Consider the following 12905-nt stretch of genomic DNA (forward strand, 5'->3'; position numbering starts at 1 on the left):
GACCAGAGATGGTGTTGGGTTGAGACAGGATTTGAGTCTGGTGCTTACACTGGGATGTTGACCCCATGGATTTTCCAGGCTCTGCTTTATAGTGTTCAGTTAAGCAAATGTGCAGATAATAGGAGTTTACACCTGGGATTTCTACTGAAGTTACTGTGGGAGAACCCACCGCAAAAGCGAGGTAGAAAGGTTGAGATTTCCAAATGGAAATTCAAGGTTCAGGCACCATCGAAACAGCAAACCGGCAAGGTAACGGTGTCCGATAATGGTTTTGCATCTAGCTCATGTATTTGAGGCTAGTAGTAGTGCTCCCACTATTGCTCCTGCAATAATGAAAAACAAGTAAACTCGAGAAGTAGTAAGTTGCTGATACTAGGCTGGGTTAAAGAGCCTTGCAATATAGAAGGCAGGAGAGGTAGGATTTTCAGTTTGGCAGTCATTGCAAAAGAGAGAAAGGGAAATTGGGCATTGTGCAAGCAGGTTATCAGGAGGAGGATGATGGTTTAGGATGGTATTGGGTGGTGTATGCTGGTGTAGGGTGGTGTTGGTTGGTGTCAGGTTGTGTCGAGTGGTGTATTTGGAGCATAGAAGAAACAGAAGGGCAATTCAGAATATGTTTAATCATAATATTGAGGGTTTTTAGCTTTCTTCCCACTTTCTTTTTCCTCTTTGGGGAATAGCGGGTGGAAGGATTCCCAGGCTGATTATCAGCCTATTGAACCACGTCACCAGGGCCAACAAGTCCTGGCATGGGGCCCCAAGTTTCTGGACCAGAGGTAGGGATGCTACCCATTGCCCTCCAAGATCTGGTATTGATAAAGTAGAGACACAAACGTTCGGGTTAGAGATGCAAAGAATTAACTATGGGCTTTAATTTGTATTCTCTGCAGGAGTTCGCGAGATGGGTTAGCAAAATGGGAGCAATATTTGAATTTTGGATGGACTTAGGCTGTAGAGAGCAATAAGAGAACAGTTGGCCCAACAATGGAGTCCTATGGAAACATTTTAACCTGGGTGTGCGATATTCAATTTATAACTGAATAGGGAACTGATTTCTGCTTCGACTAGTTTACCATTTCCTCAGGATTTTACAGCCAGGAACAATATGTTTGGTGCCACTCACACCCATCACAATTATGACCGTATCATCTTGTATTAAAAGCATGCACGGTTAAACTAGTGGGAAAACCAGGAGGATGGTGTTTGCTTGCTGAATAAGAATAAAAGAATCTTAAGATAAAGATTTTCTCACTGTCTTGTGTGCAGGTTTTTGCCCGTCTTGATTGCCTCAGTGGAGGCAATGTTCCCACCCATTGACGTGGAGATCTTGTTATCCACTCTGATAAATAAACGCCACGGGCCAATGATTATAAATTTCACAATGAATCCTGGGCAAGTTGCTGGATGTCTGTTGTTTGGTGTCACACTGTATGAGAGCAGGAGAAGTCCAACTGTGCTTTGACAGTCAGCCAAGCCACACTATAGCATGCCTTGGGAAACAGGGTGTCTCTACCACAGTCTTCACCTCCAGGTGAAAGACACCTTCTTGAGAGCTCTTCCTGTTCAACTGTGAAATATCAGACAACCCAAATCTAGTGAATGCAGAGACCATGGGGGTGAATTCCTATGTGAATCATTATAACTATGAATAAATCCTGTCCATGAAACAAATTCACACAAATGTTGGCATGTGTGGATATCCCTCAAATTGAGAAATAAAATGCTCTCTCCTCTTAATTCAAAGGCCTTCAATTTGTATAATTTAATCATACAAATATTTTGAACGTAAAATTCCCATTTTGCTGTTTCAGATCATTCAAATTTTGTTAACGCAAAGAGAAACTTTAAATTATCAATGGACAGAAGAAAATATTGTCTGAAAAACATTGCTTAACATTTGATCTGAGAATTGCCATGGGAACGGGATCCATTCTAGTGGAGGATGTAGATTCATTTCGGATCTCAGCTGCCGTGTTTGTACTCTGATGTTACTCAATGAGCAGAAAAGATGTCGCTGCTTTTTCTAGCTGGCTTGTAGCAAGATAGTAAAATGTCTGTGTTTCCAAAATGAAGCTCAACTGTCATTTCCACAGTCAGGAGTTTCATTATTATGTTTTAAGAATTTTCTGTGATTTCATGATATGAAGCGTGAATTTATTAAATAAAGTATACAACATACACAATCTAAATACAGCTCAATATGTAATGTGATCAGTGAACTCTCAAGTTGTGGATTTAGTTTGGTTTATTCAATCTGTACCACATTTAGAGTATGCCAGCGGAAGTTAATTTTATATGGCTGTACACTTTTACACAATTACACTTTGTGTAAAGTGTTTAGAACACTCCATAGTTGATGGTAAGCAAGGTGAACTCAAACAGTCATGCATTTTTTTGTAACTATGTTCTTTACCTTGGCATTCAATGGTAATACCATTGTTGAATACCCCATTATCTTGAGGGTTACCATTGACCAGAAACTGAACTGGACTAACTGTGCAATACTGTGGCTACAGGAGCAGGTCAAAGGCTAGAAATTCATGTGGCGAGTAACTCACTTCTTGACTCTACAAAACCTGTCCACCATCCTCAAGGCACAGCTCAAGAATGTGATGGAATACTCTCCACTCACTTAGATGAGTGCAACTCCAACAACACTCAAGAAGCTCAACACCATTCGGGTCAAAGCAACCCATTAGATTGTCACCCCTTCCACAAACATTTACTCCCTCCACCACCGGTGCACAGTGACAGCAGTGTGTACTGTCAACATGATGCAGGAAATCAATAAGTCTGCTTTGACAGCACCTTCCAAACCCATGACCGTGACCACTTTGAAGGGCAGGGCAGCAAAAAAACAGAACACCACCACCTGAAAGTTCCCCTCCAAGTTACTGACTTGGAAATATGTCACCGTTCCTTCACTGTCACTGGGTCAAAATCCTGGAACTTCCTCCATAACAGCACTGTGGGTGTACCTGCACCGCATGGACTGTGCAGCAGTTCAAGAAAGCACCATCTTCTCAAGGGAAATTAGGATGGCCAACAATTGCTGGCCTAGCCAGCGACACCTACATCACAAATGAATTCAAGAAAATTAAATTGAACTATACTTACATTTTGCTCTGTGATTGGAAATTAATCACGTTTCCTTATTATGGCTCTTAATGATCAGTGGCTCAGCTGAATATATGCTGAGATGCCACAGTCAACTTTGGGTAGCAATTTTTGATTGCCTTCTGGGACAGTTAAGTGGTTGTCCTGATCAGCATACGGTAATAACCTGAAACGCAGTCAGAAAGGGGAAGATTTATATGCGCAAGGCAAACTGAAATTCAATCATGAATCCAACAATAACAGGGTCAATGAGCTCACTGGTAGGAAAATATAATTTTCCGTAATGGATTTTCAGCGAGTGACTCTTGCGTGCCATCTGGAATATGCTGCAGTCAGGCAGGTTGAATGACATTCCGGATTGATTGGGGCGATGGAAATGCAGCTGTGGTAGACCCTGTAGCCAAGCGTCAAGAGCCTGCATATGGTATGAATCACATGGCGTCATGTTCTATGCCTCACGGTGATCACTGGTTCCATACAGGGTCAGACATGTTGCACAACTGTCTCTTCAATCGCAGGGGACGTTTTTGATACAAGCTGCCAATGTTCCTTGGATGATGGGCAGTCCTTTCCATATATCTGCCTCGTGCCCTAGAGATCCAATAATATAAACTTAATAACGAGGCCATGGCACGATATTTTTTCTGCGTCTGAAACAAGGTTAACTGACACACATCTATTGGGCAAAATAATTTGAGAGCTTCTAACGATTAAAACAATTTACAGAGATTGTGGTCTGATCAGCATGAAGCATTGCTTTGCCCACATCGACACCCTTTCTTATTATAGAAGGCTTAAAGCTTACCGTGCAGGCTGTAAGGCTATTAAGTGGGAGGAAAAAAAAGAGATGAATCAAAAAAGGTGATTCATTAGATTTCAAATGGCAACAACTTGCAGAAATAACAGAAGTTTGCCGTAAGAAAAATCTTGTGCCCATTCAGTTATAAAATTAAACTACAGCTATCCGTTTTGTCAGTTTAACATCATATGTCACATTATGTTAACTGCTTGGTTCATCTACCCATTGAGTAAAGATATGGTTACATCACGGTCCTGCCTTCCATCAGTAAGTTACATGAGCACAAATCATCTGTCCAAAATTCCACTTCATTGGTGATTAAGATCTCCTCTGAGGTAAGGCTTCTGCTGAAGACCACTTTTCCTTCAATACATCAAACGTGAGGTCCCTTTCGGTGTAGGCTGATCCTAATAAATGTGAGGTTGCTCAATTTTGGCACACTTAATTATCATTTCATTCCATAAAACAACAGCCATGCTCAGTCAAAGATTAGATTTAGTGCAATTTGATGCACAGCTCCTTCTGGTCCTGGCCGTTCTTGCACCTTCATGTATTCTCTCTCTGTTGAAATTGAGGCTAAGCACATGGGGGCGAATTTTCCCATTCCGCCCATCACGGGAATTGTAGAGGGCGAGGGGCGGACCATGGAAAGGTCTGTTGACCTTGGGCGGTTTCGGTTTCCGGTTTCGGGGCGAGAATGGCTGGAAAATCCCACCCATGGTCTCCAAGTCTACCAAACATTTGCAGCAAATTATGCAACTATTTCTGTCTTCTCTCCAAGTGGTTCCATTGCTGTCTATCCAATCATAACCAGAGAATCTCCTGCAAATGCTTCTCTTTCCACTCCTGCACTGTTCCCTATGGAGATCCCCCATGAATCTCTGCTTGGTCACTTATTATTTCTCACATTTGCTCCAGCAATAGCCTGATGTTAAAATTGGATGGCACATCATCACCTGCTTCAGCAACCCCACAGAACTTCACCAAGTCAGGCAGGCCTGAAATTCAAAGTTTATTTTTAATTCTTTCATGGGATGTGGGCGTTGCTGACAATGCCAGTATCGTTGCCTATCCCTAATTGCCCATTTCAGAAGGCCGTTAAGAGTCAACCACATTGCTGTGTGTCTGAAGTCACATGTAGGCCAGACCAGGTAAGGATGGCTGATTTCCTTCCCTCAGGGGCATTCGTGAACCTTAGATAACCAGTTTGTGGAGACGTGCTTCGCGTTAGTACCTTGCCCCGAGAATGTTGATGAGGCCGCAGGAACAATTTCCATTGATCCTCGAGCCTCTTGGGCAAGGTGCGCACTGCTCACGTTTCGCTGAGTTTATGGCCCCAAGACCAATTTCTACCCTTGCATATTCAATTTCTAGCTAAGATCTGAACAGTCAGTCTGCACAGCTTTAAACCACTTTGATTGATAGTTCTGTTTTTAAGTGAGTCATTGCTAATTAAGATCATCAATAAAAAAATTGGCATAATCCACAGATTTAAAATGATCCAATGGAATGATCACCATTAAATTATGAATTAAAAGCTGTTGCAGTCATCTTGTTCAGCTGAAATAAAAAACACTAACTAGAATGATCATTTCATTCATTTTCTGACACCAGAATAGAATTGTGTGTTTGTTTGCATTAATGTATTGTGCATTTTGTACTGTGCACTATTCTTTGCCACAGTTTAATGTCTTGTTTTGCAGAATCTATTCATATTTAACAAATTTATTTTAGTAGTGAGATTTTGTTAACCATGTGATCCCTCGGGGGTTGGTACACAGATGTTGGAAAATTGTTGAATGATCGTGCAAATACAGATCACACTTTCATTTGGCCGGATTCTCCGACCTTGCCCGCAGCTTGGATTCTCCCGTCACGCTGCATTGACCAGAGATTTGGCTGAGCGCCAAATTCTGCATTCTCACTGACAGTGGGGGGGGGGGGGGGGGGGGGGGTGGGTTGGGTGTTGGTGGTGGTGGCTGGAGAATTCTGGCCATAGACTCTCCCCATATACATATTTCTTGAAGTCAGTTTACCCTAGTTTGAAGCGTGGAAAGGTAATGCTTTGCAGTTGCAAAAATGCTTTGCTGTTGCAAAAATTGACCATTTGTGTTAATTTGTAGTCACTTGATGTTCTCTACATTGCCTTCTCATTTCAGTTATAATTTACACCTCATAAGCTTCAGTAAGTGCAGGTCTGTTAGAGGCTTGATGTTGCTCAAAATAGCTATTTTCAAAACACTGTTATTCAGGTTAAAGAAAAACTAGAGAGTCTAATATGGCGTGCAGCATGCTCCGTCTACACAAGAAAGGCACTGTGAACTATATTGGCTAGATTGCCACGTAGTCTTCCAGGGAGCCCGTGTGAAACTCATATCAGAGTCAACCGATATTGGTTCATGACCCACTGTAGTATCTGGATAACGATGATGTGACGAGAATGACAATGTTACAGGGCTTTCTTTGAATTTCCGCCTGTTAGTGTATTTACTACTTTGTTCCCTTCAATAGCCAGATAAAGTCACAGAGTGTTTCACAATGGTGGGTTCATTCTATAGCTATAGGACTCTGGAAGGTCATCTGCGGCCAGTCAGAGTACAGAATTCAGGAATACACAAGCAGATATAGTTTCAGATTTGATTACAAGTAATTAACATACACCCATCAAGGTATAGGAGCTATCTCTATCCACTCACAACTATTGATTAAGGTTACATCATGCATAAGATACAAATGTTAAAAAACTACCACTACAATCACTACCATTGCGCGCTTGCTTTATTAAACTATCCTATCAGTGTGAAGACTTAATCATGCTAGCTGACCTAATTCATTGTTACAAATTATTATTGATGTCCTAGCTTGTATCTATGGATATTAATCTCTCCTGTCATGTCCAGGTGTCTGATGTAATGAATTCTCAGACTAAAGGCCTTGACGTCTATCTGGGTCGACTTTTATAAATACCTCTGGTTTCTCTCATAGCAGCTAATGTGATTTTTAAACTTGTGTGACTATTAACCCTTTCAGATCTGCTCTAATTTTCCTAATACTCTATTCTCTACGAAACCATACTGAACTGATCAGCCAACGATTACAATTTTATCCTTTCAATAATAGTCTATAAGGGAGAGATAAACAATGCTGCTATATTATAAATAATAAAAGTATAATTCCCCTGAGGTAAATTTGGGACTGCATATAATTCCCTTAAAAATAACACTGTACCTTTTCTTCTTTTGCAGGTCACAGTTCTCATTCTCTTTGCACTGGCATTTCTTACCTGCATAGTGTTCCTGGTGGTGTACAAAGCTTACAAGTATGAGCACAGCTGCCCAGATGGATTTGTGTTCAAGGTGAGAACTTCCCTTTGACAAATACAATAATGAGGCAATGTACAAATGTTCTGTAAAAGCCCATTGATTGTAGCATGATCAGTGTGAATTTGAACATGTGCTGCATTTAATTTGAATTATTGTCACATGTATTAGTATACACTGAAAAGTATTGTTTCTTGTGCGCTATATAGACAAAGCATACGATTAATATGCACCAAGTCCCATTTACCCATGTGCTCTCAGACTTACATTGGCCACAAGTCCAGCAACACCTCAGTTTTAAAATTCCTATAGCTATCTTCCAGTTCCTCCAGGGCCTTATCTTGCCCTATCTTTGTAACCTCACCCAGCCTTACTACCCTTTGATAACGCTGTGTTCCACCAATTCTGGCCTTTTGTACATCTCCAATTTCCTTTGCACCATTGCCAGCCATGCCTTAGTCCGTTCAGATCCTAAGTTCTGAAATACTTCCCTAAACTTCTCCTACAACTCCTTTATGATGCTTCATAAAGCCTACCTCTATCACCAAGCTTTCAGTTGCCTGTCCTAACATCTCCTTATGTGCCTCAGTGTAATGCTAATACTCCTGTGAAGGACTTTGGGAGGATTTATGTTAAACATGCTGAATAATTGGCAGCGTACATAACAGGCAATAGTAATGTTTGTCATTTCCTCAGTAATTCTCTCCCCTCCCCTTGTAAAATTAACTAATTGATGGAATATGGTCTCGAGGGTGCCAGTGATCTCCCAGTATCTCACTTAAATGTTCATTATTGAAGTGTGGGTCAGCAGGTTTGCAAATTGGGAGAGGCAGGGGCACGTAAACTGATCCTGGGCGGGATTCTCCGGCCTGACGTGCCTCAAGACCAGAAATTCCCGCCCGATCTCAGTCGAGCTTTGAATGGTCCACCGAATCCTCTGTCTCGCCCGCTACAATTCTCGTGGCCGGCAAGACGGGAGAATTTTGGCTGCTGTTTTCTCCCCCATATCCACAAATATTGGATGATAGTAATCAGGAGTGAACCCTGGGTGATTTTCCCTTATCTTAACCCAGAAATCTTGAGATATTTTCCACTGTGCTTACCATCATCCACGTTAAGGTCACCAGGTACAGCACAAGCCAGAAGTCAAATTTGGAAACATAATTATTTTGAATTATAGACTTGCAAAGAGTTTTGAATGTTGCCTGTCTTGAGCTCTTGCTTGTACTATACTTGTCAGTGTTGAAGGGTTTGTTGTTTTTTTTCTTGGTCCGAGTGGGTGACACTGCTTTAAAGAGCTCCAATAATTAAATGGTTTGGACAGACGGACCGGTTTTCAGCCTTTCCATATTTAGGGAGATTTGAGCACAAGCTGTATTCTACAGAAGGCAGGAAAACATTGTTGTTCGGTAGCCTTTTGCGCTGTTGCTACATTGCCTGTTTTCAAAATGACTGGGAAAGAAGGAAAGAACATGCACCTTTCAGGGCGGCATGGTGGCACAGTGGTTAGCATTGTTGCCTCACAGTGCCAGGGACCCAGGATCCATTCCTGGCTTGGGTCACTGTCTGTGAGGAGTCTGCACATTCTCCTTGTGTCTGCGTGGGTTTCCTCCAGATGCTCCGGTTTCCTCCCACAGTCTAAAAGATGTCCTGGTTAGGTGCATTTGCCATGCTAAATTCTCTCTGTGTATCTGAACTGGTGCCGGAATGTGGCGACTAGGGGATTTTAACTGTACCTTCATTGCAGCGTTAATGTAAGCTTACTTGTGACAATAATATAAAATAAGTAAACATCCTCAAGACATCCCAAAATACTTCACACTCAATGAATTATATTTGAAGTAGAATCAGTGTTTTGCAGACAAACACAGCAACTAATTTGCGTAGGTCTACACAGTCTGAACATAGCAATAAGATAAATGTCTAGTTAATCTAGGACGGCACGGTGGGATAGTGGTTAGCACTGCTGCCCCTCAGCACCAGGGACCCGGGTTCAATTCAGGCCTTGGGTCACTGTCTGTGTGGAGTTTGCACATTTTACCCGTGTCTGCGTGGGTTTTCTCCAGGTGCTTTGGTTTTTTACCCCACAGTCCAGAGATGTGTGGATTAGGTGGATTGGCCATGCTAAATTGACCCTAGTGTCAGGGGGATTAGCAGGGTAAATATGTGGGGTTACTAGGGGATAGGGCCTGGGTGGGATCATGGTCGGTGCAGACTCGATGGGCCGAATGGCCTCCTACGGCACTGTAGGGATTCTATGAATCTGTTCTGGTGACACATTGACCAGAACACACCTGAGCTCCTCTTCAAATAGTGACATGGGATGTTTTATACTCAGCTGAACAGACAGGGTTTTGGTTTAACATTTCATCTGAGTGACAGTGCCTCTGGCTAGTGTCTCATTTTATACTTCACTTTCTTTGAATTGTTGACCTCCACAAGCAACCAAAGGATTATTGGAAAGGACTGTGATCGTTGGATTTAACATACAGATGGTCTGCTTCAGTGATTCTCTGTTTCTTTTTCCTTCTGTTAATTTTAAATAGGCTTTGGATGGAGTCAGCCCGTTTATATCTTTCAAAATCATCAGCTAAATGGCAATCTTAACCCCATATGTTTAGAGTAGCTCTAAGTAATATAACAGCATGGACAGAAACCCTGAGCATATAAAGCAAGCCTTGCCCCTCTCCCTCCAAGGGTGTTGTATTTGAGCTGAATTTTTACCATGCATTATTCTTCATTTTACTGAAATGATGCGCGCAACAGCTTGCTTAGTTTCAAGTTGAGTTCAGTTCACTGGGTCGGAAATTATTGCTGTTACAAAGTGTACATGGATGCTCCAGTATGACTACGCTTAAACTTCCTGACAGGCATTGGATATCAAATTAGGTTTGATGTTTGCTCTGTGCATCCTGAATTCCGATACTGTCCATCTCATTGCTCTGACCTCAAAACCAACTGGTCTGTATCTGGGAATGGCTGTTTTGTTGGTATGAGCTGCAGCACAAGTGGTTAGCACTGCTGCCTCACAGCTCCAGGGCCCCCCCGAGTTCAATTCCCGGCTTGGGTTACTGTGTGCGGAGTCTGCACGTTCTCCCTGTGTCTGCGTGGGTTTCCTCTGGGTGCTCCGGTTTCCTCCCATAGTCCGAAAGACGTGCTGGTTAGGTGCATTGGCCATGCTAAATTCTCCCTCAGTGTACCTGAACAGGCGCCGGAGTGTGGCGACTAGGGGATTTTCACAGTAATTTCATTGCAGTGTTAATGTAAGCCTATTTGTAACAATAATGAAAAATAAAATAAACATCCTCAAGACATCCCAAAATACTTCACGCTGAATGAATTATGTTTGAAGTAGAATCAGTGTTTTGCAGACAAACGCAGCAAGAGTGTGGCGACTAGGGGATTTTCACAGTAACCTCATTGCAGTGCTAATGTAAGCCTTGAGACACCAATAAATAAACTTTAAACTTAAATAGATCTGTATCATAGACCAGACTATGCTATGTAACGTCACACAGAGTATTCTAATTCCATAACTGGTGTCTCCAGTAGACAGATAACATTTTTACTAGTTAATGTAAGCAAATGTGCTTAGCAAAAGAAAGTGTGCAGGTGTCATCTTCTTTTGAAAGTCTAGAGCTATACCCATCAAGATTAAAGAGAGTATGGCCAATTTCTAAGGTCATTAGCAGACCAGGCTCTTGCAAAGTATTTCCAGCTAAACAAGTCATTTGGTCCAACAGCTTGATGCAGTGTTTATATTCCATATGGCTTCACTCCACCCCTCTTCATCTAACTCCATCAAGAAATTTCTTCCGAATTCCCTAATGAGACATGCAAGACCCCTTGAATCATGAGGCATTTAATTAAGTGTATCTGTATGTGAAAAGATCAAAAGATAGTTCTTGGTACAAGTGGTAATTTTGGCTTTGAGAAGGGTTGATTGAGAAGGGTTATTTAATGGAGGAAATAAATGCAATAGAGGCAGTTCAGAGGAAGTTTACCAGATTGATACTTAGAGTGAGCGGGTTGTCCTGAGAGGAAAGGTTGGTCAGCCTGGGCTTGTTTCCAATTGAGTTCAGAAGAGTGCGGAGTGACTTGACTGAAGTATATAAAATCCTGAGCAGTATTGACAAGGTGGACGCGGAAAGGATGTTTCCTCTTGTGGATGGGTGCAGAAATAGGGGGAATGGGTTTAAAATTCGGGGTCTCCTTTTTAGGACAGAGATGAGGAGATTTTCCTTTCTCTCTGAAGGTTGCCTGACTTTGGAACTCTCTGCCTCAGAAGGCAGTGGTGGCGGGGGTGACTGAATATTTTTAAGGCGGAATTAGATTCTTGTTAGGCAAGCGAAGCAAAGGTTATCGGGGGTAGAGGGGAATGTGGAATTAGAAACACAAACAGATCAGCCAAGATCTTATTGAGTGGTGGAGCTGGTTCAAGAGGCCAAATGTCCCAGTTAGAATCATAGAATCCTTACAGTACAGAAGGAGGCCATTCGGCCCATTGTGTCTGTACCGCCCACAATCCCACCCATGTCCTTTTCCCGTAACCCCACGAATTTACCCTACTATTCCCCCTGACACCAGGGTCAATTTACCATGGCCAATCAACCTAACCTGCGCTTTAGACTTGTGGGAGGAAACCCACGCAGACACGAGTTCTGCTCCTATTTTGTGTATCTGGTGTTTGGAAGCATGGCATGGAAATAATAAGACTCCACATGAAAGTTTAGGCGCATAATCATATTTCCACTTGGTCAGTGCCATGTGGAGGATGAGAGAATTTCAATATTCGATGGCCCTGGAATGATGTGCAGTGTGGTTACACTGTATTTTTAAAAACTATTATAGCAGTGATTCTTATTCACAATTATTATTCTTAGTGAAATGCATTTTTACTGCCTCAGTGCACTTAATGAACAACATCCACATTTTCATTACATTTATGTGTCATTAAAAGTACACCCAGCAATTGAGTCACCATCACAACCATCTCATTAGGCTTGCCACATTTCATGACTCAGCCAATCCGCTATTGTAAAATGTGCTGTGATTTTCTAAATTCACTTGCTGCCAAAAAAAGATGTTTCAAATTGCTGCAAGACTCAGCCATAATCCACTCAGTTTTGTGACACCGGTCTATACATTAGCACAAGAAAGGAAGAGCAGCCAACCCAAGGGTCAGACTGACATTGGATTCTTGCTACGAAAGCAGACTCCAGCAGCTTTTCCTTTGTAATTGCAACCCCACCCCCCTCATTTTATAAAATTAACTAATTAAAACTATCTACAAACTACAAATCGTTATCCTTAAAGGAAATATATGCCAAGGCACTAATTTGCAGTGTTGCATTATTGGGCCAAATTGAATTGCAACGCGAGTGGAACATTTTAATAAGAATCTCAGAATTGCTTCGGCACAGAAGGAGGCCATTCAGCCCATTGCGGCTGGGCTGGCTCTCCAAACGAGCATCATGACTTGGTGCCATTCCCCTGCTTTTTACCCCTGCATGTTGCCTAACAAGAAAAATAAGATGGTCACATATTAGGAACTTAAGAATTAATTTTAACCTTTTTCATTTGGGGCGGCAGAGTGGTTAGCTACCTCACAACGCCAGGGACTCGAGTTCAATTCCAGCCTTGGGTCACTGTCTGTGTGAAGTTTACAT

The 12905-nt window shown here is 42.1% G+C and overlaps 1 protein-coding gene across 1 annotated transcript in view; it reads left to right on the forward strand.

Annotated features, from left to right (window-relative positions):
• LOC144491917 (neuronal vesicle trafficking-associated protein 1-like) overlaps window positions 1-12905 on the forward strand; it is a 38704-nt gene that overhangs the window by 22794 nt on the left and 3005 nt on the right. The window contains exon 4 of the mRNA XM_078210193.1: window positions 7162-7272. Within this exon, the coding sequence (XP_078066319.1) occupies window positions 7162-7272 (111 nt within the window). The remainder of the gene's footprint in view (window positions 1-7161; window positions 7273-12905) is intronic.

Source organism: Mustelus asterias, chromosome 1 (assembly GCF_964213995.1).
Source record: "Mustelus asterias chromosome 1, sMusAst1.hap1.1, whole genome shotgun sequence".
NCBI lineage: Eukaryota > Metazoa > Chordata > Chondrichthyes > Carcharhiniformes > Triakidae > Mustelus > Mustelus asterias.